Source organism: Ischnura elegans, chromosome 3 (genome assembly GCF_921293095.1).
Source record: "Ischnura elegans chromosome 3, ioIscEleg1.1, whole genome shotgun sequence".
In the NCBI taxonomy this organism is placed as follows: domain Eukaryota; kingdom Metazoa; phylum Arthropoda; class Insecta; order Odonata; family Coenagrionidae; genus Ischnura; species Ischnura elegans.
The window spans coordinates 78579991-78606440 of record NC_060248.1 but is presented as its reverse complement, the minus strand read 5'-3'; the positions used below and the strand labels follow the sequence as shown (position 1 = coordinate 78606440).

Genomic DNA, 26450 nt, shown 5'->3' with positions numbered 1-26450 from the left:
TTATGGCTCTATGATAGCATAAAAAAACTCCATATTTGGTGATGGCTAATCCCAGACAGATTTATATACGCCTGTGGTAGAATTTAAGGCATCAAACGATTAGCATGTTAGGTAAAAGCACTGACCCTTTACCAAATATCATAGAAGTGACTTGAAGAAATACTATGAGCATATTCACCTCGTATTCCACCTCTGTCACATGTATTCGATCCGCTTTTCCTGATAGTGATCCTCTCGTACCCAGGTTTTTTCGCCTGTTCACCAATTTCAAAGTTAAAATCCCAATTTTCTCAAGTAAGAACTCGTAAAATTAGTGAGTGGCCTCAGCTAACAGTCACAGTCCCCAAATCATGAAGTATTTCCGCAAATACGCTAATCTTAACGCACCATATCTTTACGAGATTTTTCCGCATCTTACAAAATCGGAGACGGTGAGTAACTTCTGAGTCAGCGCTCAGAATAATCGTTGGAGAACCGAAAAATTTAAAGTAGCAAAATCTAGCGATGAGGAAACAGAACGAGAAAGCCACACTACATTCCCAGGTCCGAAAATCACGATAAAATAAGAGAGATATTTAGAGATAAACTGATTGGTAGGAGAATTCATTTTTACCTCGAACATAGGACTACTACAAATTTAAGCCGGTTAAATAACACTACCTACGCCAAATTTCATTTTTTGGCACCTACATATATAGGTGTTCAAACGCCTCACGCCATACCCCTGTTGGGGTGGATATCAAAGTAGAGTTTAACTTTAGGTCTATAGAGAAAGTATCAATCTAAGCCAGGAAACAATGAGTAGATTGAAGTTTATAGCCACGTTTGAAAATGAAACGATCGCACGTAAAGATTAATTATATATAATCTTTACCAGTACTGAAATACTCTTTCTCTGATTTATCTCATTATTAACAGTAACATCAGTGCCCTACTGCTTCACTGTTCTAGTATCATTAGGTAAGGCCTACCTCTCTTCCTTTCATGTGCTATCATCTCACGCATTACTTTAGCGTAAGACGGAATCAAGAAATGATAAGCTCGCGCCACCTGTTTCGGAATATTAAGACCTCGCATCCTTTTTTTTATTTAAGCCTTATTTTTATCTCTCCCTCAGCGACGCAAATAATCCGACAGAATCGTGGAGTGAGGGAAATAGAAAGGGAGAAGGAGGAGAGGAGGGAGGGGAGCACGAAGAGGAGAGATATATGCGATATCTGGATATAAAATCCGAAAGTAATTCGAAAATATTTTCTTTCAAGAATAAGGCAAGGAAATAAATGGCTAAGCGATAGCGAGTATCAGCATATTTTAGCTATTTCTTCTATAGATTTTTCATGAAATCAAAGTTTATTTCCTCCTAATGTCAACTAATTTGGGCAAAAATTCTCTTTAAATACTTTGCTATGAAGATTGATAAGAAAAATTTGATGACATCGATAATTATACACCCGCAGAGTAGAAATTTATTCATAACTATCAAGAAAATAATAAATGCTTTTGAAACATATACAATCTATAAACATTTTCCTCGAATAAAATTGATTCCCTGTCAACCATTTTGTGCCTGCTATCCGTACCGGGAATCGAACAACGGGCCTTTGGCTTCCTGGCAAAACCCAGCATCATAAACTTCGGTAAATTTTCATGATAATCAAAGACCCTGAATAGCGTTCAGGTCTCCGAAGTGGTCAAAAAAGCAGAAGTTCCATGGTTTAATTCCTGATACAAGGGAAATTTTTTCCCATGCAAATCAATATGCATTCTTTCATTGATACTACTTTTTCCATCCTCGTTAATTTTCTTGGTCGCTCTGTCGAGCTGGGTTGAGTTTTAGGTAGCAACATTGAGTTCACACCGTGATAATGGCCTGATGTATGATTGTTTGGTACACACTGGCTTTAAAGAATCCGTTTCAAAAGAGAAAAAAGAAAATTTTACAGCGGATAAGGGCGAAAATAAAAATTAGCATTGTTTGCTTTAATATTTTGTGTGTGAAAAGGTACACTTTTTTTCCAGCCCAAATATTAATTCCCCTTCATGCAATCAATGTGAAAGTCACCGCTATAATTGATACGTACCACAAACAAATAATAGTCACAAAGTTAAACTAGGATAGGATAAGAATGGAGAGTCGAAGTCACCCAATAAGATGGGGATCGGGTTGATCTGGTGGCTAGTGTTAGCTTCCCATTCCGTGGGCACGGGTTCAAATCCCGGCGGTGACAGAGAATATTCAGAGACTTCCCGATCCCTGCTTGAATTTTGTGTGGAGGACATTTCCAGCGCAAATTCTATACGTCGGATGGGACATTGAGCCTTAGTCCCATAAGCCCCTTTCGTTAAGAGTAATGCTGTCGCCGGGTTTCTCTCCACCCTTCCTTCCATACTCTTCCCTCACGGTGCAAATGACCTCGGCTGTCGGTCGCATCCTCCAAATACCATGCCACAAAGGTGAGACTTTTCACATTTTGAGAGCTTATTTACACCGTTTTGGAAGGTGGAGAGGGGTAAATACAGGTCGTTTCAAGGTGGGAGGGGGAAAGAGGCATATAATATGGCTTTATGGCTGACAAGGATATGGCTTTCTCAGGGTCTGCAGGCTGAGGTATTTAGCTTGGAGTCGAGGGGAAACAACATTAAAGGAGAGGAGTTGGAGCGGTGCAAAAGGTCGTTTACCAAACATTCGTTTTTTGTTTTGACAAGCTTGAGAAATTTCCAATTTTTCAAAAATATCCAACTTTTTCCCTTCGATTGTGAAGGACCTTGACATTAAAATCAGAGATGTGTTCACAATCTCACAAATTCTTAGCAAAATTAGAGGTTGGATCACCTCTTACCCAATATTTCTTATGTTCAGCTACCCCTGTTTTCATTGGACGTCCAGTTAGACCAATACCAACAGCGTAGCAATTAGGCGAATTACAACACAGCTTATGCACAACGCTTTCGTCCTTGTCGATGAACCTGTGTTTTGCATTAACCTTAGATTACTAAACCTGGATCAGAGTCACGTGGTCACTAAACCTCCGTCATTTTTACGGCGCTATTATTTTACCTTCTAATCGGGTTATTTTTGTGCTTTAAACCAATTAACTTGTTTAAGTTTATGTTTAAAAAGTTTTAGTCATACGTCTTTTATTGAAAATATTTTTAATAGTTCTTTCTTCTATGATTTATGGCAAAAAATTTTGATGAAAGTTATTGAGGAAAAATATTTAAATGCGTGATATTTTATTATAAAGTGCATTTTTCAAAACTTTGGGATTTTAATTTAGCGCGTCGAAAAAATTTTAAAGGTTTAGTGATTCAGGGGTAAATTACAAAGTTAAAGGATAGTCACAAAGTCAAACAAGGATAAGATTAGAGTGTAGAGTCGAAGTCAATAAGATGATCGCAAGGGTGATGATATGGACGCGAGAGAGGGGTAGAGATTCTCGGGGAGGCGTGGGAGAAGACGAAATATTTCGCGCGGAGGGAAGGCTTAATGAAAGAAGCTGGAGGTCGAGGGGGTTGGCGGAGAGGGAACCGAACGACCTTGAACGGACGTTATGCACAGCGGTGGTGAAACGCGAGGGTGTTTTGAGACGCACCATGGGAAGGGGAATGTTTTTTTCTCTTTTAAATTGAGGCGGAGGGAAGGGGAGGCTTATCGATCCGTCCCGTCGTCCATTTGCCTTGCAATGCCTTCTTGCTCCCCGCGGGATGCAAGAAAAAAAATTATATGTATATACGTGGGACGAGGAGAGAGAAGGAGAGAAAGGGAGATCCCAGCGCTGAAGTATTTCCATCGAGCGGAGGGCAAAATAACGCGAACGGCCGGAGAGGGTCTTTCCTCCCTTCGTTACGTCACTCCCATTCAGAGGTCAGGTCCCTCAGGGGAATTCCAAATGTTTCAGATCAAGCCTTTACGAGTTCACATCTAATACATTTCGATATCATAATCAATGGTCAACAGTGCAAAGAATGGTTTAATGCCGCTCTCCACTCAATAGGGTGGTTTCCTATTATTTTTTTATTGCCTAAATCGAAAGATTATTACTCCTGGAGTACGTATTTCACGCTTTTAGATTTTTAAATGACGATATCTATTTTTCGCGATTAAATGAAAAGTGAAATATTTCAAGCGCGCGAAAACGCGACGGCTAAGTATGAATGCCAGGAAATCTCCGCGTGACGTCGTTCTGGTTCCCGCTGCCGCAAGTGAGGTGACCTTGGGGCGAGGCTTTGAGTGCTGATACGACACAGGATGCTAGCAGGTAGCCGAGTACCCTGTTAGCTGGTAGCGCTTGGCTTAAATATGGATTATTAATACCTTATCAAACGAAGAAAACTTTCCGACCTTAGCCAGTTTTAATAGGTGATTATTAAGATATGTTTCCCTGAGCTCTGTGCCTCATACATGCATTGGTAATCTCAGACGATGTAAAACTCCTATCTACTCGTATAGAAACTAGGTCCCTGTGAAGTCACGTGGAGTGGCATCGCATGGGCGCCAATCTGGCCTTTTTCAAATGCGGTTAAAACTGACCATTGCCATTCGTCTAAACCGGTATTTCTAAAACCAAATAATTTGTATATTATGAATACACTAATGGTGGGTTACGAATCGCAATCAATGCCTTTCGTTTTCTTTGATGAAGGAAAATACCCTATTCTCAGATTAGCTAATCTTTTAACACATACATAATTCTTCTGCTTTACTTACGTCTCTACCCTGTCCCATACATTTTATTCGTAATAGGTAGGTATTACTTTTTCGGTCTTGCCATCTAATTATCCCAAGACGATTGCCTTTTATGAGGCCTCCATGACGCAAGATATGACCTCATAACCTACTCGGGCACGGACACACGAAAATCCATTTCAATATAAAATTATCAAAGTATTTTTTTCCTTTCCAATTTCCCTGTTCTGTGAAAAATATGTGTATTAGAATTTTTAATGATGAAATTGGGGCAGAAATCTATTCAAAATGCCTCATTATATTTGCACAAATAAAAACGGAGTGCTAGTTACATTCTGCTTTTGCACTTTTCGAAAGCATAACATGAAGATGAAGAGGTTCTTTTCGTCACCATCACCAACGTGATTATGTATTCATTTGTTACCATCTCCATGGAAACAAATTCTGCAAAGGTTTTCTATTCAACCGGTATCAACTTAAATATTGGTTTTTAATCAAAAGGTATAAACTCGTCAAAACATAGACCGAAGGAAAATGACATTACGGTTGCTCCATTTTAAGGATTACATTATCCTTGATTCCTGATAGGAATTTTGGGGTAAGCCACATCTGTACTCAAAGGTACAGAAGAAAGTTGATTAAAACCTTTATGAGGCTACATTACTATTTTTTTCCTCGGTTTGAAAACTAAATTTCCACTAATGAATATTAAGATACTACATTCAGAATTTTCATAATCATTAATTCTGGCTTCAGTTACTTTAAAGGGTGATAAGTTTGACTTTTACATAATTCCATATGTTTCAGACCAATCCTCTACGGGTTCACATCTAAAACAATCCAATATCATAATCAATGGTCAACAATACAAAGAATGGTTTGGTTTGCATGGTTTTATTTTTACGGAACAAATAAATCTTTAAATAGACTCTTTATACCGATAATAAAAGAATATTCTTAATAAATCAGGCAGGAAAGAATATAAATAAATAAAAACACACGTGCTTATACTACATGTTGCCTCATTTCGTCCGTTATTTCTGACATTATCATCATAAAATAATTTTTTTTTTTTTTATATTTGCTTCCCCCTCACTAAAATCTAAATGGGTTTCGAACAGCCCCGTACCATTTTCCCCAAACTTTCCAACCGCATTCCTACCTACTCCATTATCCTCTTCAAATTATTGAGGCAATGATAAGAAGAGGTCGTCGTTCAGATGAGATATCGCAATTTATTTCAAATTAATTTATTTAAAGTACGACACGTTTCGTTCTGTTATGTAACATTCGAATCAAGTCGTGGGTTTTGTAAATTTAAAGGGGGAAAATTTTATTGGCTTGTTTAAACTATATTCAGAATTTCCGCCATACCACTGACAGCTTCAGGCTTCAATTCAGATTAGTAGCCAACATTCATTTTAAAATAAACTGTCGCCCACACTATTTTTTCTCTATACGACGCGTTTCACTGCCTTCGGGTTTGAATCATTTTTTACACAAACAGAAAGTAATTTTGTCGTTGTACGGTCAGTAATTTATTATACAATATTAAAGAGTAAAAAAATTATAGAAAGGCATGAGAAGAAAATACATTTAAATTTTAATAAATCTGAAGAAAAATATTTAAAATAACATGGAAGACCACGAGGTACATTCCAAAATTCATTCCAGTAAATTGTTCCGTAAACTTTAAATAATGATAATAATATACTTAAAGTTCCTTAAACAATTTAAACATTTAGATATCATAGATACAAAACCAATTTCGGAGCTCCAGGTGACCTCAGAGGCCATTGATTTTTATGGCATCACCTTCATAAATACAATGGTAATAATGTGTATACCCTTGCATAACAAAAATATCTCCCAGATGAACTTTTGATGGATAATAAATATACAATAAAGATACACTAACGTAAAGAACAATGGAAGAAGAATGGGGCCCTGAGAATAAGCTTCAATTTTTTTGTCGAGCCGGTGATTTGTGCGCAACGCAGTGTAATTTTATCTAAGAAATATATATTCGAAAACGATTTCCTGGAATCGATAGAAAGCATATTTTCCTTAAGCAAAGTATTCTCAAAAAAATTTTGAGCCAAAGGATTCCAAATTCTCAGTAAAACGAAAATAACCAAAGATATTTGGGTGATTTCCTCGAATAATAATATTTCATTAACCTGTTTTCGTAGCGATTACCTATTTGGGATATCTGTGGAAAATTTTCTGGAGTTTTAATGTATAAAAATACCGTGGGGAGGGGAGAGGGGGGAGTGTTAGAAGGATGGAAGCGAACGACGTAGAAGTTTCTCATTCCACACGTGGCTCGCACCATTTGTTCGACAAAATGAAACGGAGGATTGTCGGAGAAGAAGATCGTGAGAGGGGGAATTGGGCCAAGGGAGTCTTTCAAGGGTGTGTTTTGTGATTACGCGGATCATCGGGACGCGTCCTAAATTCTAGGACGGGGGTAAACCGTAGCAGACGAGCGGTCTTCATTTTACAGTGCTCCACTCCATTTAATTACACTGACTGCCGGCAGTAAAAATGAACTGCACTTCCCGTGCCCAGAATTCATGTACCCCCATTTAGTCAAGGAGCGTGGGAGGAATGTATGTACCTACTACCATATGGAGCCATCCGTATAGTCGAACAATATTTTTACATCATGACTTCAGCAAATTTTTCACATTCCAAATAGATAATCGCTACGAAAATAGGATAACCAAAAATTCTTCTCCGAGGAAATTACCTAAATATCTATGGTTATTTTTCCGAACATTTTACTGAGAAATATTTAGTCCTTTGGCTCGAACATTTCTTAGAGAACACGTTACTTAAGAAAGAGATGCTTTCTACCCATTCTAAGAAAGCGTTTTCCGAATATTTATTTCGTAGATAGAATTTTGATCCAGCTTTCGGAGGAATTTTTCCAATAAGAACGCAAAATAGGTTTAAGAGGATCCTCCGCGAATCTAGGCCAATGCTTTAACCAAGTATGATAACAATTCTTACCTAACCTCTTTATAAGAAAAAACTGTCAATGCAAGAATGAGTTACACCAGAGAAAATATACAGCATGTGGGAGTCATTAAAATGCAAATTTACAGGAAAACATCTATTAAGAAGATAGTTAGCACTTAATATGCAATAGAGATTAATTTTAGGAACCCTAACTGGCTAAATTGAGTTACACATTATTTACTGTACATAGAGGTCTTATAAAGATATTTTTAGGAAAACGGCACAGTAGTTCATTAATAGACGGGAAAAAGTCTCTCTCTAAATATAACTATAAAAATCCATGACTAAAATCTATAGACTAAAAATATAACTGAAAATAAATTAAATATGTTTTTCTCAATCTTGTTTTGTTCTTCAAATATTAAGGTATCTTATCCGCGAAAATATTACTTTCAAGACAGCGAAAAAGATGCTGAAATCAGAAGGCATTAAAATTCATTCATGCAGCTTAACTTCCTTAAACATGTTAATCTATAACAGCAGCAGAGCAAGTATCGATCTTGCAAGCAAGTACTACGTCTTAACTATTAATCGAAGATGCTCTGAAAAGGGTGCTCATAGCACTTTGAAAACTTGATAGGTACATGTTCATAGCGTCACTAACCATTGTTTGTGTAGGCATAACAAGACATTTCGACGAAAATACGTGAGACATAACTGCCTGGCAAAGTAGACAACTTATAAACTAGAATATATATCAAATGTGAGCAAGACAACCTTGGGGTATGGCAGACAGCGTATTTTCTGAGAAAACATATCGCCTCATTGAACTACTTCCTTGAATAGGTCTAGAGTATAAACAATCTAGGCCACACATGTTTTTCAGCGGAGAAAATCAAGACAGTCTCAACCATATGATCAAATATCAATGGCATAAGTTGAGCGTACACGCAACGCATTTTGCACAATTAGGGAAGCCCGAGGAGAAATATTTTACCCAAGGTGGCCCAAGAACTAGACTCAGCGACTCTCTCGGTGCGAAGCATTGATATCTCAATCCACCTGAAAGAAAATCCGCAACATTCTTCGGTGCGGGACATTTAGCGTAAACGTGAAATCGTCACGGAAGAAAAAATCTCGTAAAAATACACCCACTTGTTATTCACTGAAGACTACGTACCGAAGCGCATGCAGAAACGCGTTACGGTTATATAGTATAGTATGTAGTAAGTCTTGGGACAGAGAGAAAAAATCAAGACGAAGAATCTTTTCTCCCTCAAAATGCATGCTCACCCTTCGGATATGTACCTAATGTGTGAGGTGACGCAAGATATGGTCGAAGTTTCGAGATCTCGCTTTCATTTTCTCTCCCTCGGAGATCAAGCGCTTGTAAACTAGAAGTCTGCTAAGCGATTACTTTCTAGTATCCATTACAACTGATACTGGTACATTTCAATACTACGTAGTGATCATTTGTACACCTACACGCGATTACCAGCAATATCCACTTCAAATAGCTCACGGTTCCTCGTAGTCACGATGCTAACCTGTATCAACTTCCACTGACTATTTCTTACGATCACGATTTCTACCTTTATCAACTTCCACTAACGATTACTTTTACTTTTGATTCCTAGTTGTATCCACTCTTAGGCAGAATATTGGTGAACAATCGAGTACTTTGTACTCGAGGCTTTTTTGCTTCGAAGAATCTAGTTAAATCTGGAAAGGCAGGTACCGATTCCGTCATAGCAACTGCAAATACATGGGAAAATCTCTAATATTAACATCAGGATAGCAGGGAAGGGGAGTCTATTTCCCACCGCGATCTAAAAGGGAGCAAGAAAAGAGAAAACTGCTCGTAGGAATATTGAAGGTACTTAGGGAAGGAGATTGGAATAATTACGTAAGGGAAAAGGTATGTAGGGAGGGGAATATGAAGCATTCCATTCCAAGTCGGACAGCAATAACCCTTTATATCAGCGATTTTGATAAAACTCGTTCATAAGAAAATCCATGGATGGCAATTGAACAGTATAACTTTTTGGCCCTAGAAGCCACATGCGATTTGCTAATGGTATAAGGCCTGAGTACGAGTCGTGCAAAGGTTCACAAAATCTATTATACCGAATACAACGTTAGATATAAGTACATACAATTTATACTGACACTGCTGGCGTAAAGTGTTTTTGCTGTTCACCTAGGCACGATATTCTTCATATCCAAAATGGAAGAGTGCAAAATAAAAATCACCCCACAAGTCCAACATATTCGGGGCTAATATAGCGTATTTATGTGAAATAAACAAGCATATAATGGTCTGATGAACTGAAATTTTTTAAGAAAAAGTGAGAGGAAAGGAGGGAAAGTAAAGGATGGCATGAGATGTATCATTTATGAGGTTGGCACGCGAGTGCAAGATCAGTTATGAATACTGTTTTGCTATCGTAAACGATATCCGAGGAGGTAAAGAAGCAAAATGGGTGTGCATATATTTACTTAATACAATCCTTATATATGCAGGAAATACAATTTCCAACTATTTCATCCAACGGTCGCACCATGTTCAATAAAATAACGTGATACGACAGCAATTTAACACTTCAGCATTTGTGCAAGTCTAAAACAGCAACGTGACATGCCTACTAAGATACACTTTATTCTCAACATGACTCTTATGGTACACCGATATTCAGTCAATGGTTGTGAAAATGAGATATTTATTCAAGTATTAATTTACATGGCGCCAATGACTATGTTTATATACTTTTCTATAGGTGTATCATTCACATCAATAAAGACTGGAAAATGAAATATTTATTTTTCTCGAGGTAGACTTTTTTAAATTTGGTCGCAACACAATGAAAACTGTCCAGGAATTAACCGTCCTTTACCATTGTGGTCCAATTTGTATGTCCTCCCTCTAGCACACACGTAATAATTTGAAGCATCGGCATCCTGCTTCTCGTCCGCCCCCTCCCTGATCACGCATCGCTTCGAATCACCCCGCTTGCGCCTTCAAGGGAAGCGTTTTTTAAAGACACATCCCGTTTTGGAGAGAGAGAGAAAAAAAGACAAATCTTAGGATTGAAATGTCTTGAATTTTTCAGAGAGATCTCATTTTTTTCCACCCTTTCTCCGACGACCGAGATAGTGCCAGGCCCGAAAAGAGAGAGAGAGTAAGAGTTGAAGAAAGAGAGTATATATAAGGAGGAGAGGGAGAGAAAGGATGCATGCATTTATTTTGCCTGACTCGAGGGAATGAGAGGAAAATAACCCCGCATAAAAGCGATCTCGTCCATACATACATACATATGTACGCAGTCGTCGTCTGTGAGGTTGGATTGGGCCATTCGAGAGGGTTGATTACGGCGGAGGATACCGAGTACAGACGAAGTATGGGGGGAAGGGGAGGAATATGGGTTGATGGCGGTGAAGGGAAGCGAAATGTTGCGAACGATGAGTCTGGGGGTTGTGTAAGGAAGGAAAAAAAAGAACGCCCCTTTTCTTTCTCTCGCCGACCATCTTCTTCAGCGACGTCTCATCCCTGTTGAGTGAGCGCGCCTAATAAAGTCCGTCCCCCGGTCGGGCATCTCGTTTCTCCTCCGCGACGACCTATTTACTGCACTGGCAAAAGGCGGACAGACGTTGCCCTGCCTGTGTCTCCTCGGAATAATTTGTATATATATATATTCATTAATTTACCTCAGTCAATAGGAGAAGTGTTCTGAAAATAACGGGAATTTTATTGTTGTCATTGATATTTATTCGTCTATATCAATGTTGTCGCCTTCAAAATATTAGATATTATACACTTGGAATTTCCAGGTACATAAAATATATCGCGTAAAAGGAAATGCATTGAAAGAATTCAAAACTTAAGTTATTCAGTCATCCTATACAATAAATTTCAGCCCTCCATCTCGAAAGAAACTACTTTTCAAGCAAAAATTGAAACTGCGAAAAACTTATATTTAGGCTATTGGCCGCAAGGGCCTTTATGGGCTCTGAGGGCCAGTTTGAACGAAGTATGCATCATAAAAACCTTCGGTAAGTAATTGTCAAGAAGTGGTACCAGATTAATAAACCTTCTCAACAGAACAAACTACTAACGCCGCAATGAAATGTAGTTCAGTCTGTATAGACATCCAAACCCGAAGGACACATCATTTCTTACTTAACAGCAGAGGGATCAGCACGGCACCTAAAAAATATTTCTGAAATCAATTACTTCAATTAAGAATTTATTTTAAGCCGGATGTTTCACTAGCATCTAGTGTAAAGCATACCCACATATTACCAAGAGGAAAAAGATATGGCAAAAAGCAGAGGTGCCTCATCTTGAAGATGACTTTGACTAAAAATAAATGAGATGCAAACTAATCTACTTAAGCTATCTTTCCATGATAATAACTCACCCAGATAAACAATAGCATAATTTTGACTCTTTTACTCTGACTAGGTTGACGAATGCTAGACGTACAACTTCAGAGCAAGGAATGGATCAACCAAAAGAGAAATAAATGGAATCACTATAAAACTGTATCCACATGCAGGAATACAGCCAAAAGTTCACAAAATCAGGCATATTTACGGTCCGCTAACATAATTCAATTTGAGACTTCACTCACTACTCACCGCCACACGTACTACAACTAGGCAGGACATCTTGCAAAATATTCTCCTCAAACATAAGGAACTTTGAAGATTTCGTTAACCTTAAGCTACAATACGCGTAAGCCTTCTTATTGTCCACGCACAATTGAATCCTTAATCAGACGTGACAGTATAACCTGAGGTGCTTCGGAAGTCATAAATGTGACGGTACACATAAGTTTATTATGACCGAATGAAAGCCCTCAGAAACTCAGAAATAAAATTACATACTTGTCAAAACATCTTTAATAGTTCCCATTGAGCTTAATTAACAGTTAAGAGACAGCCAGACGCAAAATATGATATCTACGCTCAGACAGTCCTGGGAAATCTTGAGAATAAATGATTACCAAGAGTAAAATATTCCAGTTTATTCTCAAAGGTAAAACGGCAAGGATAATAAATGAACTATAGTTGCAAATTCACCAAACATTATGAATTTATACTTAATCATTTCCGATCAACATAAATAAATTATCTTCACTAAACCAAGGAGAATTCATTTCAGTCAAATTCGAGAATAAAATTAAGATCTGTAATTATTTCCAATTTTCACTAATAAGAGGAAAAGTTTCCCAGGTGGATAGAAATTAATGCTGGACTCACTAAACTAAGCACCAATACAAAATTTACAATGAGATCGAAATGTCCTCCGTTATACGAGAAAACAAAAAGCAACATGTGTTATTAATCGAAATAATATTCGACTTCATCGCGCGTTCGCGCATTTAAAGTACGGGATAATTAATAGAATAAGGTAATGTTTTCCTAAGGTATTTATGGATAAAATCTAGCAACTATTAGAAAAAATTTCAATGGTAAATTAAATTTAGCAATATTTTTGGATATAATACAAGAAAAATAAATTAAGAAACTACTACATGTCTCACGCGTGAGTTGAACTAAACTTGAAGCGAAATATATTACATGGAAAAGTAGAAAGCACCTCTACGATTTAAATTCCAATTGAATTTAATGAAATCAAGCGTTTGACTCATCTGAATCAGGCGTTCAGGTGGGCTGCGAGGCTAAATAGCATTCAAAAAATATAACATCTTACTGATAAATTAGAAGCGAATAAATTGAGCGTGCGCCAAAGAAACTCAAAGGAGACGAATAAGAACCAAATTAATTATGGGCGGTGTGAAGCTATAAACGGGATTATCCTTTAAAAGGAAACTCTACATACTGCTCGTAAAAAAAAGAGCAACCAAAATATACTGCTATAGTTTTAGGAATCTGGACATACCGTGTGCAAATGCCTGAAAAGCGGCCCACATCTCTTCTATCCTCGGTAACGTTTTCGTTTAGTTTCGGTAAAAGGAGTTCTCTAAGAGAAGCGATCCTTCCCAGCCTTCAGTTTTCCTTTCGTTCACTTTTTTCTTTTCTATTGGGGACTTTGATGCATCTTTCTGACTGGAAATAGTAAGAAGAGAGAGTTAATACAGAAAAAAGATGAGATGTAGGCGAAAAATGGCTGGAGCGATTGAATGATTTCAAATGAAATAAATGAATGAAAATGAGTCCATAGTGAAGGAACAATCAGCAGAGAGCACTACCTGTTGCGGCGAAAATCCAAATAAATAAAATAAAAACAAAGGCAACTATGTAAGCCGAACATACTCTACTGTATGGAAAATTCACTTAAATTTATACAAGTAAGAAAATTGGAATATAAATTGTACGGTTTACGATATCCAAAACAGCCGGCGTAATTTTATACCCAAAGTGCAAGAGGGTACATCACTAACCTAATGAAAATGTATCCCTGTTTCCTCCGCAGCAATCCAACGAAATCATCGGTAGAATCATTCATCTAGAACATTCTTCCGTAGATTACTCCCAATTATTACACCAGTGTAAAAGGACAGGAGCTTTTCAGGAAAAATTAATACTGGGGATTGACCTTCCATTGAATAACTATTAATTCATTCGAACATAAATAAATATGCCCTCATGGCTTGGAACAAGAACACTATTTCCACAGCCAATCCACCTTAAATATTGTTTGATTATTGGATACACGCTAAAAGAGAAAACTAATTGGGCAATGAGTGTGACAGAAGAAGCAATGTAGGACACAGTTCATGTGCTGAAATACAGGTCACTATGTTTTCACAATTTTCTCCATGGAGAAGTTCTGAAAGTAGTTTTAAATCTCTAGCCCTACCCTAAAAAGAAATATTTTTAAGTCAAAGTGTTGGTGAGGAACAAAGAAGTTAATATCTTTTACAAGTCCTACTCATTCGGCACTGAATAATTTGAATTACCATAGAGAATGGTTCAGATGAAATTGGGAAAGCAAATTAACGAAAAGTCCTGGAAGGAGGAGGAAGGCGATCGGGATGATGTGCTGGCTACAATCTTGGCTTGAGAGAGGCAGGTATGTATGCAGGTATGTGGAACTCTCTGATAAGCCATGTCGCTTAGATGGACCGCCCTCTAAACCCAATAAATAGATAGAGTTAGCATAAAAAACATACTATGGAAATCACTTTACGATTTGACTTCCGTTACGGATTCATATCATAAAACGAGGATCTTCCGTACTTGGTTTTTCGTGTGAAAAATAGGGGCCGATTTATTTGCTCCAGAAATACCAAGGAATCGTGCAGCAGATGAAACATGCGTAGGTACCGAGAAGTCATTCCCTCCCTGAAGAAAGTGGAAATGGGCGGCGGGGGTCCCTGCCCGACATTCGCCCCCCGCCTCCCGAGGCAGCTGCCGCGGAGGAAGAGGGCCTTCACTTCACCGCTGAGGAAATGGGACCGCCCTCCACGCAAATGCGCTTACGCAGCCACCACCGGCATCTGTGCGCGTGTTGTGTGTGGGGGCCCTGCACAACAGACGAGGGAGACGGACAGATGCTCACGCGTCGCCTGGCGACGGAGGGGAGGGCGTATGGTGAGAGGGGGGGAAGAGCGAGTGCGTTGGGATGTTGTCCACCTGTCTTGAGAGCCGCTGCGGGAGGCGCAGGCGTCTGGCCCGGCAGAGGATAATAACCTCTTCCTCCCTTTCTTAAGATTTAAGGCCAGGGGCAGGAAGGCCCCCCCAGACGGTCCCTCTGCCACCTTGCGAACCCTCTCCTGGGGTCCGCGGAGTAAAATGATGATTGTCACTCCTAAGTATTGCCCTAAGACAAAATTATCTAATGAGTGCCTGATGCCGAGAGGTAAAAAAAATACCAAGTAGGCCATCGACGAAAAGATGAGAGAAAATGATGATGGAAAAGTGACGCCCGCAAGTATTCATTTTATTCATAGTTCCTTATCAAGGGAGGTGAAATTATTGTACCACTAACTAGATAAAGTAAAAATTTGTTATCATTTATGGGAATAAAAAATTATCATTACTATTATTAAAAATATTTTATGAAAAGATATAATATAAGATTTTTTACTAATGCAATTTATGAGTAGTGTAATTTTCTTTAATTTTTTGTCATAATAACGCAAATTGATGCATGAATAAGCAATTTTTGTTTTCATGGCGGTGTACTAGGTAGAAAATGTTTTCCCAATTTATCAATATCGCCATTGAAAAGTTCGATCCCGTCCATAGTGACACATTGTTGTGCGCTGAATACAAAAAAAATGTTTTATACCAACTGGGTTTATTTCACTGCAAAAACATCAGGAAAAGAGTAATTCTTCAAGACAATACCTCAAAGTAAATAATAATACTCATAATTGAATTAGATCACTCGGATATCAGTTTTTTCATACTAATCTCTATAAGAATGTACTTCTGCAAAATCTCACCATCTACCGTTTAAGATAGATATATAGATGAGAACTATAATTACGAATCACCCGTAAAGTATTTCATAAGATATAATTCCTTTTCAAAAATCATTGATGCAAATTTAAACTTATAAATTTATCGATTTTATTCTGCTCTCTTCGCATTTCCATTTCTTCGACATACCTTTTGGCATTTCAAAAACAGTAACTAGTTTCAATTCGTCGTCACAAATAGCCAGTTTTAGTAGTAATTTGACTGTGATGCAAGGTTCTCAAACTGTCAACCCACTCATATTCTTCAGCAGCACTCTATCCCTCGTTTGACAGTCCCATTTCATCATGTCAAAATTTAATAGGAAAAAAATCATGCCACTTAGTACTGTCGATCAATCAAAGAATATCCAGAATACGTCTTCGCTGATTCGTCCTCATCAAAAATTTGATTATTCTCGAGAAGAAAACGGGAAAGGCTTAAAATGACAACCAATTAATTGAGAACTTCGTAGGCACCCTTTTCATGAGAAAAATGACTGGATGAAGATCCTTCCGAAAGGCATTCATTTTTTCTTGGACTCTTGAGTAAGACGAGGGGCCGTAATGGGGAGAGAGACCTTTTGCAAAAGGCATTATCGAGAAGGTGAGGGTTCGACGCATAGCCAAACGGGGAAAAATGCGCGAAGTAGACGAATTCTGTCATTCTATTCCTTGAGCAGTAGGCCGGCCCTTATTTTTCATAATTGCGAAACGTTATGTTTTCCTGGTCTCAAAATGATCCAAATGGTGTTTATATTCACGTGTTAAAATTTGGTTACTTTAAAATAACGGCAACCCGTGCCCCAAGGGCCCTAAGTACTAAGGACCCTCAATTGAGTTTTTTGGGGCCGAAAAAGAGCTATTTCTATGTAAAACGTAAAAGTAAAGTCCTTTAGGCCCGATTTTCTGTTTGTTTTAACCTATCTCTAAGCGTTTAGGAGATATTGTCCGTCGTAATGCAATCCCCCCCCTAGGGCGCCACCCCGCACCGCGGCAATTGAGGGTCCTTAGTACTTAGGGCCCTTGGGGCACGGGTTGCCGTTATTTTAAAGTAACCAAATTTTAACACGTGAATATAAACACCATTTGGATCATTTTGAGACCAGGAAAACATAACTTTTCGCAATTATGAAAAATAAGGGCCGGCCTATTGAGCAGCCACTAGGATAGTTTCCCGTCAGAGTGAATCCTTGTTCACGACTACTAAACTCATCACAACCCAATGTTGCTTCTAAGTAACATCAAAAATGTATACATTTACAGCTCTATTCAGGAAAGATTTCAACTATTTATTCCTGTGTACTGTAAAGTTTAACAATGAAATATTTAGCTGCCACAATAACTCCGATGTGATGCAACTTTCCCATCATCTATTGGGCAACTAAAATCCAATTTTTTCATTTTTTCTCTATAAATTGAGAAGACCGTATAGATATTTAAAACATTATGCTGTACATCGATAACGGCCTTTTCATCAAATAGTAAAAAATATGGAAAATTCCATTTTATTCACCGATAGTTGTTTTCATCACCAACCTGTGGACTAAAAATTCCTCTTTTTTCAAAATATTTTATTATAACACAAATTTTTCGTCATTAAGGACCATATAAGTCATTTGGTCCAACGGTGGCTGAGGTTTTACGCCACAAGACTACACCAGCAACTAGCTCTACATATCCAAACCACAATTACGTTTGCCTATTCGAAAAAGCACCGCCAGACAGAGGAGAAGCCCGATCGGAGATATAACCCTCACACATCTGCTTAAGACAAAAATTGGGAAGAAACGTATGGTAAAAAAACGCTCTCGTAAAAAATGTCAAAATGGATCCCCCAGCCACACGAGTCGTATCATGGGCACAGGTGGAGGGACTGAACCTCCCCTCCTCCTCCCGCCCCTCCACCATGCGCTTCTCATCTCCCTTCTGCCCTCACCCCGCACCGACAATCCCTTGATTCCACTGGCTTCCTCCACCCCCACCCCTTCCAATCCATCCTACCCCGAACACGACGCGAGACAAACCCCTTTCGTAAAAATCGTTAAGGAAACTATGACGGGTGGAGGGGGAGGAAGTCGAAACGTTTCTCATGAAGAGGTTCACCTCGCTCCATTAAATTATGTGTCCCTTTTGTCTGTCAGAACACGCCGCTCGCTGATGGAGGAAGAATTCTTATTGGGCGTCATAAAGCGTGCCCCACGAAAAGACCATTTAGGCATCAAATTAATTCCTAACTCCCCTTTCTTAGATGCGAAATCAAGAAATAAATGCCTGAATATCACGAAGGGTAATTTTATGACTACCATTATGGGATTTTTTGAATGAACATTCTTTTCATTTTAGCATAAGATTCAAATTGGCAATAAAGTTATTAGTTGGTGAATCGTGTTTTTCAATGCCTATCATAAACTCTTTTTAATTCTTGAATTGTCCAGGATCTAGCGAAGGTAGATTATAGCGAAGAAGCGATTCTAATGATTTTTACGCCAACAGTCGTCGAATGGGTGTGTAAGCGGTGCTGACAGTACTTTTAAATTGTATATAAGTCTTGAGAAAACGAAAATAGCGGGTTTTCTTTGGCAACAATTTTTAGAACTAATGCTATTTTTAATCTCAGGGATATGCATTTATAAGAGTCTGTTACTTCATTGCAGGAAACCTCATGTCAAGTTATCGAGAAATAGAGTTCAGAGTGGAGCTACTATTAGCCGAGTGTTAAAAACCGTAACTTTTCTCATACAAAGCTGGGCAAAAATATTCTTAATGTAATGATGAATTTCCGACGATATTGAAGTAATATATAAATTAATTCTACTTTATATCCAGTTTATTTCAGGGCAATCCATTGGGTATTTACCTAGATACAACACTTTAACCTTGGTTATTTCGACTTGCAAGGACAATAGTCGATGACATCCACAGAAATATCATCAAAGTGTAATCGTGACAATGAGTATTTTCAACTTCTTGAATTTCTTCAACCAATGAATACAGTGGGTATCTAAGGAGAATGATAAGGCTCCAAAGTAAGCACTCAAGATAGCTCTTGCAAGTTTATGAAGCTAAGAAGTAATGATCGACGCCATGAAGCAGAGAGATCGACGTTCATATAAATTCATCCGCTATTTACCCAATCCGTTTCCGAGAACTGATGAAGTGGACACCTTTCACAGTGCTCTTTAATATTCGTACATAGTGAGTTCTCAAAACCTCTTTTTTTCATTTTGAGAGAAACATAACAGAGCAGCAATAATTTGAATCTGAATCCATATTTTCAAATACGGTTTCGAAACTATTCCGATGAAGTAGGCATCCGAGGAAGTATATGTGAAAATCAATTTTTACACATGAAATTAAATATTTCAGCTTCAATGTACCAGATACGAAGACATTAATGCGAAGAAAGCAATGTGCCATGAAAAAAACTCCTTTCAGCAACGGAAACAGAATCCTCCCATTACACTGCCCGAATAAAGAATAAAGAACTTGAGAATTTTTATGCCCCTTGACATACCCTTATCTCAAGTTGCCATCATCATAACCTATAATTCACCCACCCATTTCTCTTTCCCCTTTTTAAATTAATCACAAGACGGCAATTGTATTGTAGCACGGTATTCTCTTTACCCGACGATTTTTTCGATCTAAATCGGAGAAGGGGTTCTCAAACAGGGTCTACTCGTGCGTTCCCAAAAGTCACCCTCCGACGTCTCCAATGTGCACCGGGAAGAATGTTGAAAACAAAGGCAATTACCACCGCGTCCCCACCGGCATCGACAATCCCAGTTCACCCCGCTCTCAAAGCGCACCCCCGAAAAGTTTCCTGGCACCACGAATAAACGGCATGACACCGCGACTCCCCAACCTGGGGGAGGAAACCCCTTCTCGTACCCCCAAAGTGGTCGAACGCTCATTACAATGCGCTCGGAGAAACAGAAGGCAGTATTCACGAGAAATGAGCACGGCAGTTAGGTATGTGAGTGGGAAAGGGGGTTTACTTGATGCACGACGAATACATTAACCCTCTTAGTGCCACCTACTGGGAGTGCCACTGGCGAAAAATACCTAAGGTATTGAAATAAATTGTAACATCCTCGGAGTTAGGACTCGCAAAATTTAAATTTCAAAACAGAAAATGTCCACAGAAAAATCCATATCCATCTTACAAGGCTAGCGTGTTATCATAGGCAGCTGGTAAATTGATATAAAAGAATGCAAAATAAAAACGAAATGGAGTCCATTCCGGGAAACAGTCCTCGATTAGGCAACATATGTCCCTAAATGTTTTACATGAATGAATAAAAATTTTGACTCAAAACTTATAAAGCTGTAGGTAACGAAAGCGTGTACATAAGAGTAGTCAATACTGGTAATAACATTAACTTAATCGAGTGTCTTCGTATAATTTAAAATTTTATGCTTGACGTTGAATAGTTAAGATAAATTTCAGCGTCGAAAAATATCATGGTATTGGAAAATTTTTCCGGAAAAAAATGGTTCGTTGAACGCAGAATTCTACAATTTACCCATAATGTAAAAATTCATTTAAAAAAATAAAATTAAAGAAGCCTATTTACTGCCAAAATAATTCAAAAATAATAACACTTCCTATAAATTAAACACAAAAGCTTGAGGGGCTGCAATACTATCACTAGATTTTAAACAGTTTTTTTGCCATTTCCTATTTAGAACAAAGAACTACAACCTTACTAATCCAAAAGAACTACTGCATACTTGCTGCATCATATCAAAGCGTTTTATGGTATGGATTGGACCATGCACGGAAGTATGTCGCAACTAACAGCTGACGTACAATCGCAACTTCACTACCTGACTTTGGCGTACTAGGTGCAGAACGTAGATCTATATCAAGATCTTCAAATGAAGGCTCTAAAATAAATAAGAGCAACAGGAATGACATTCGCGAGTGTTTTTAGTGAGAAAAATGTTTCAAGACCTGGAGAGAGAAACTGGTTTTCTTTAGCAATGGTCTCACGGTTTGCAGTCGCAATGCATTAAAACCGCATTTATCGCGGTCTACCCAGTGAAGCACACATATTTCGATTAAAACTCAATAAATCTTGAGCTTGTCACAAGATTCAAAGCGCTTACCACAAGCGAAACCAAATAAGTCCAGAAGTATTTTTCCAGAGAATAGAAAATTTTATTTACGACCAGTAGAGATTCATGCTTGGAAATACAGGTCTCATAATGCCAACTTAGTACGTGAAAAGATATGGATCTCCTTCGCAATCGAGTGCATACGGTTGAATGAGCTTATCGCCATGGGAACGGGTGAATCAAAAGAGTTAGTTTTCAATGGCATACACTTACAAAATACATTCAAGAGAATTTAGCGAAGAGACGAAATTTCCATAAATAATAAAGTTAAATACAGAGATAAACATGTTACTTATTTTAAGGGTACATATAAAACATACACATTTTCAAAATTATTAGAGCTGGAGTAAAAGAAATGTTTAACTCAATCAAATCTTAGGTACATTTTTTAGAATTAAAATTTTAAAAATACTTTTCTTGATAAAGGATTATAGCTGTTGCTTTCTACGAAGTTAAATCAGTATCTTAATGCAAATACGTACGATTGGAAATGAAGCTGGCAAGTCTGGCAACTATTTAAACCTATTCCAAAATTTATTCGGCATTTGCATGAATTTTAATGGATCGGTTCACACGGAGCAAGTGATTAACTTCATTTAAATCATTTTTAACTGCCGCACTCAATATAAATCGACAACATCTAATTCGCAAATTTTCGAGGAGTTATAGAATATTACTGAGGAAGGAATCGAAATATCTGTTCTAATAATATTAATTATAAATAACCTACAAGGGATACCACTCGGTGACTACGAGGATTCTATTAAAAAATTTATTTCCAGAAACAGAAGGAAAACTGTTGGCCACAAATTAGCCATAAATCTCGTAATTTTTTTGTCACCTACGAAAAAAACCGCTTCAAAATCGCGGGGAAACGGCGATTCTTTCGACGCTCGACACCTGTACAAAGGTTTTAACCTAATACAAAACCTCAAATTCCCATAAAGATAATATATTCTGTGTTCTTTTTTATTCCTTAGCTTTTATTTTTTAAAGTAAAAAATGGCATTTTTTCTATGAAACGTTTTCTCTATGTCATATGCGTCTAAAAAAAGCTCAATGCAATATTTCCACCACCGCGTCTACAAGGAAGTTCGGTCGTCGTGACGGATCTACGGCATTGGGGGAGTTTAGAGCATTTTGTTTACATGGGATCCGGCGCAGAAAGACTTAATGCGCTAACTGAGCAAAATACAAAGGAAGGCTGCGCGGTTCGTCAAAAACCGCTACGGGTGTACAGACAGTGTTACGCATATGTTAAGCGAATTAGGCAGGGAGTCGCTGGAGACTCGGAGGCTGCGCACGAGGTTTAGATTGCTTGAACAATTTAGAATGGATATCTTTCATAACGACACGGAGAACATAATATTAGAGCCGCACTATATTTCCAGGTCCGAAAGAAGTGAAAAATTAAGAGGGATGTTTTTCCGAACGGATAAATACAGGAAATCTTTTTTCCCCCGAACCATAAGTGACTTTAATAAATGCTAGTCTTAATTTCCTTAGAGCACTTCCTTTTTGTGTAAGATCGGCTGGTGTCCTAACACCCCCTACCACACGCCTTTTAGGCGGCTTGCGGGGTATTATGTAGATGTTGCGGTGACCAGTAATGCTGCGTCGGGTTCAGTGGCTATAGAATACCACCCAGTGAAACGGTATGATCCCTGGGACACTCCCCTAGAAAATTTATTAAACATATTCTCTGAAAACAGCATCTCTAAGGCTAAAATATTTTAGTATTTCTACTGGTTTTGTACTGTTATCGAACAAATTACTATTTAAGGGGGGGGGGAAGGGTGAGACTGTGCCCTCTCCCAACTTGAATAGTAATTTGTCCGAAAATTTGGAGGCCCCCCAAAAATTTCGGCCATGCTATTCTGTAGACCCGCCACGCGTCGCGAGGGAATTGAATATTGAAGCACTGGGCCAGAAAGGTAGTCTAGGGAGGAACGTAAGAATTCGAGAGTTGCAAAGCGGACGATTTTCCACGCCATTTACCTGAACTCCACGGCAGATGGGCGCAGACGGAAAAGAGAGAGATCAAACACAGCAGATAGGTCGTCGAAGATATGGACAGAAAGAGAGACAAACAAGCAAGGTATAACCGTGGGGGGGGGGGCGGAAGATACGGGAAAGGGTTATGCAGGCTGAGGAGAGTTTACGAGACACTGCTCTAGGACGGGGAGGAAGCTTGAAACGAGGGAGTAAGATAAGGGACTAGGAATAAAAAAACTCCTGTTTGCGAACGCCACCCGCGATAATGGAACCCCGCTTGAATTTCGTCCATCCACATCGTCGAGTTATATAGGCATAGAAAGTCTCTCTAAACAAAGCTGAAAAATCCATTGTAGATCTCGATCCAAGGTGCGTCCGTATGGTCCCTTGTAAAAACATGAACGCCGCCTGGAAAGACAGGAGGTTTGAAGAGGACTTCACATCAAAATCCCTCGTTCAAACAAGAAGAAACCGAGTCCGTTAAAAAGATTTGTCGTATTTTTCAGCGAATCTAACAAACTAGGGTGCATTTCAAGACGGAGAGGAGAAGAACCATGAAAAATTCCATGGTACGAAGGTTGTGAGAAGTTAGCTAAGCAGTGAAAGCGGCGAGAGTCCAATCAAGAAAGGGATGACATCATCACAAAAAGTAAGCTTCCACATTTAATGAAAAGGTATGGAATTATAAGAATGATATATGCTATAAAAATACTTTTAGAGTAAGGGTACTAGGCACTCTACCCTTGAAGAATTACGGTTAATCACATTTCACGATAATCTCCAAAATGTCTCAGTCATTTCAAACAATCATTTTTTACAAATGTACCACCAAAAACTTTAAAAAATAAATTCTGGATCACGTGAAACTATGAATATCTTCCTTTCTTTGTTACCTAGGGCACACGAAAAAAATGCGGTTAAAAATGCTCATGCATGAAAGCCCTTACTCTGGAGACGCGGCTTACATCTCTAAGGATATTAAAATATCTTCAACAATGACCCTTCCAGCCTCCACAGGATTTTCCTGCCATATGATCGCATATTATGCTTTCGGATAATTCATAACAGCATATCCCACGTGACTGAATCCTGGAATACGGACCAGGTTTTGTGGATGGAGACCGATTACCTTCCCAGGCACTTCACCACGGGCCATTACATCCAGCTTCCTCGAGCCCATAACGCCATTAGCAGAGTAAACACGGGGGCAGATTCAACGGACGTTTCCTTATTGACACGTCGGAGCAACTTTCATAGAAGAGTCAAACACAGTGGGATAAGTGCTGGGAGGCTGTATCGAGAGGGTCCAATGGATTCAGGAGAAAACGATGCGACGGTCAAAATCATAAGGAGGGCGAAATAGGATAATAGGCTCTTCCGGCCCGGTGTGTAGTATCTAGAACATCGCTAGAGACACAAATCAGGGTAATGTATTCGAGAACATAGAGGTTAAGATACTCATTTTTGTTCGCCAAGCGATAAAATTTCGCAACAAAAAATTGAAAAACAAGTCCTTTGTCAAGAAATGTGGCTATTTATGAGGTTTCATACTCAATTGATACCACATAGATTTTCCAGTTGTAGGTACTCACGGGTCTCTCTGTATAATTATTGTTTTGTTTAAGCTGCGTGTTGTAGCTTTGGGTCTAACTACCTTATCTAACGGAGTGAATTGTGCACGCTTGATGTGTCCTGAACCATGTCGCACAATTGAACATGCCATTTTGGTAGCCCGGAAAACTGTAGGTCGTGTAGCTTAGTGTGCGCTAGGCATAATACTCCCTCCCAAACACCCAAAAGTTGGCTCGCTTGTAGATATAATTGAAGACCCTTGAAGACAAGAGGTATAAGTGAATCACTGATAAGTATATACATGTACTTTCAGTGATCCACTTGTATCCCTTTGGCACAACAATATTGTGTTTCCCACAAACCACTACCTGCAATTACCTCTAAACTTATTGAAATTCCGCTGGTGTTCCTTGGCTTCCAGACTCATCAATTGGATTATTATGATTCAGATGATTCGACACCAAGAGAGATCCATTCGATAAATGCTTTCTAAAAACTTTAAAATCCCCGATAAAATTAAAGCCTCGCGTAGCACTGACTCTAGCAGACAGGAGGCAAACAACAATCAAAACAGCTGGAGAGAGAGGGTGAAAAGAAATGAGAGAAAAAAAGAAAAGAAATAGATGGCATAAGGCTTTAAGTCCACCACAGCTGTAAATGAGAGGAGGAGGGGGTGAGGGACCGGTGAACCAAGTGAGAGACGGACAGAACAAGGATGATGGGAGGCGGGACGAACGAACCCTTTTTTGTGGTGCCTATTCTCTTTCTCCCCGCCGTATTTTGTGTGTTTTGAAAAGATCCACGCGGCTGCCCACAGATCGTACCCTGTCCAAGCACGCGGGGCAGGTGAGTTCACGAAGAGTTTCCATCAAATACGTGATGCGGAACAAACTTAAAATTCCGAAGTTTCTTGGAATATAGGGCCATGAGAAGTATGAAAGCCTAGTAGGTAAAGTAAATGGCTGCTGAACGAAGTGCACCGTGTTCAAATCTCGGATGTTGTCTTAGGACACCCAAATATAATTCACGAACTACTGGGCGGCCCCCACACCCTGAATGAGTGGAATCCAGAAGCTAGTGGCTAAGTCTGGGGTGAGCTCTATTCTTACCTATCCGAATAACCTTGGGGTTCGATCACTGAGTATGTGAGTTCCAAGTCCTCCAAGTTTCCAAGTTTAATCAGCGTTGTAGTATTTTTCAACTCGGTTCTCTGAGACTTACTACTTCAAACTTGACATATTTAAAAAACCCTTTTCTGAAGTGAAAAATGCCGATTTATAGATCAAATGTTGGTGCTGTTCATGGGATTTTCATGGTTCATGAATTAGCTGTAAATATATTTAGAGCGATGACACTAATTTCCCCATATGATATTTTCTGATGATATAACAGTGTGGTAGACATTTTGGAGATATTTTGAGCTATCCAGCATCAAAGTTTTAAGTAAATATAATTTTTATTACCGTGAACACCCACATGATGTCTGCATGTTTACGAAAAATCCACAGAGAAAAAATCAGTCACCTTGACCGGGATGACCGGGAGGCGAATTATTTTTTATTTGTGGATTTTTCGCACAATTTATGCATTGCGGGTGACTCCCGTAAAGTTATCACCGTGGCTAGTCCCGGAATTCTTAAATCTGTGTTGAACTTTCTTGGTCTGTCTCTGCTCACCCT

General features: G+C 38.8%; 1 protein-coding gene across 2 annotated transcripts in view; it reads right to left on the bottom strand.

The window, feature by feature from the left end:
* The window catches only part of LOC124156050 (protein neuralized), a 567572-nt gene that overhangs the window by 454075 nt on the left and 87047 nt on the right, over nucleotides 1–26450 (bottom strand). Inside the window, exon 1 of one of the 2 annotated variants that reach the window (XM_046530351.1) lies at nucleotides 13557–13688. The exons of the other annotated variant lie outside the window; for it this stretch is intronic. Coding sequence (XP_046386307.1) covers nucleotides 13557–13587 — 31 coding nt within the window. The 5' untranslated portion in view covers nucleotides 13588–13688. Of the gene's footprint in view, nucleotides 1–13556; nucleotides 13689–26450 lie in introns of those variants that run through there. 2 annotated transcript variants of the gene reach the window in all.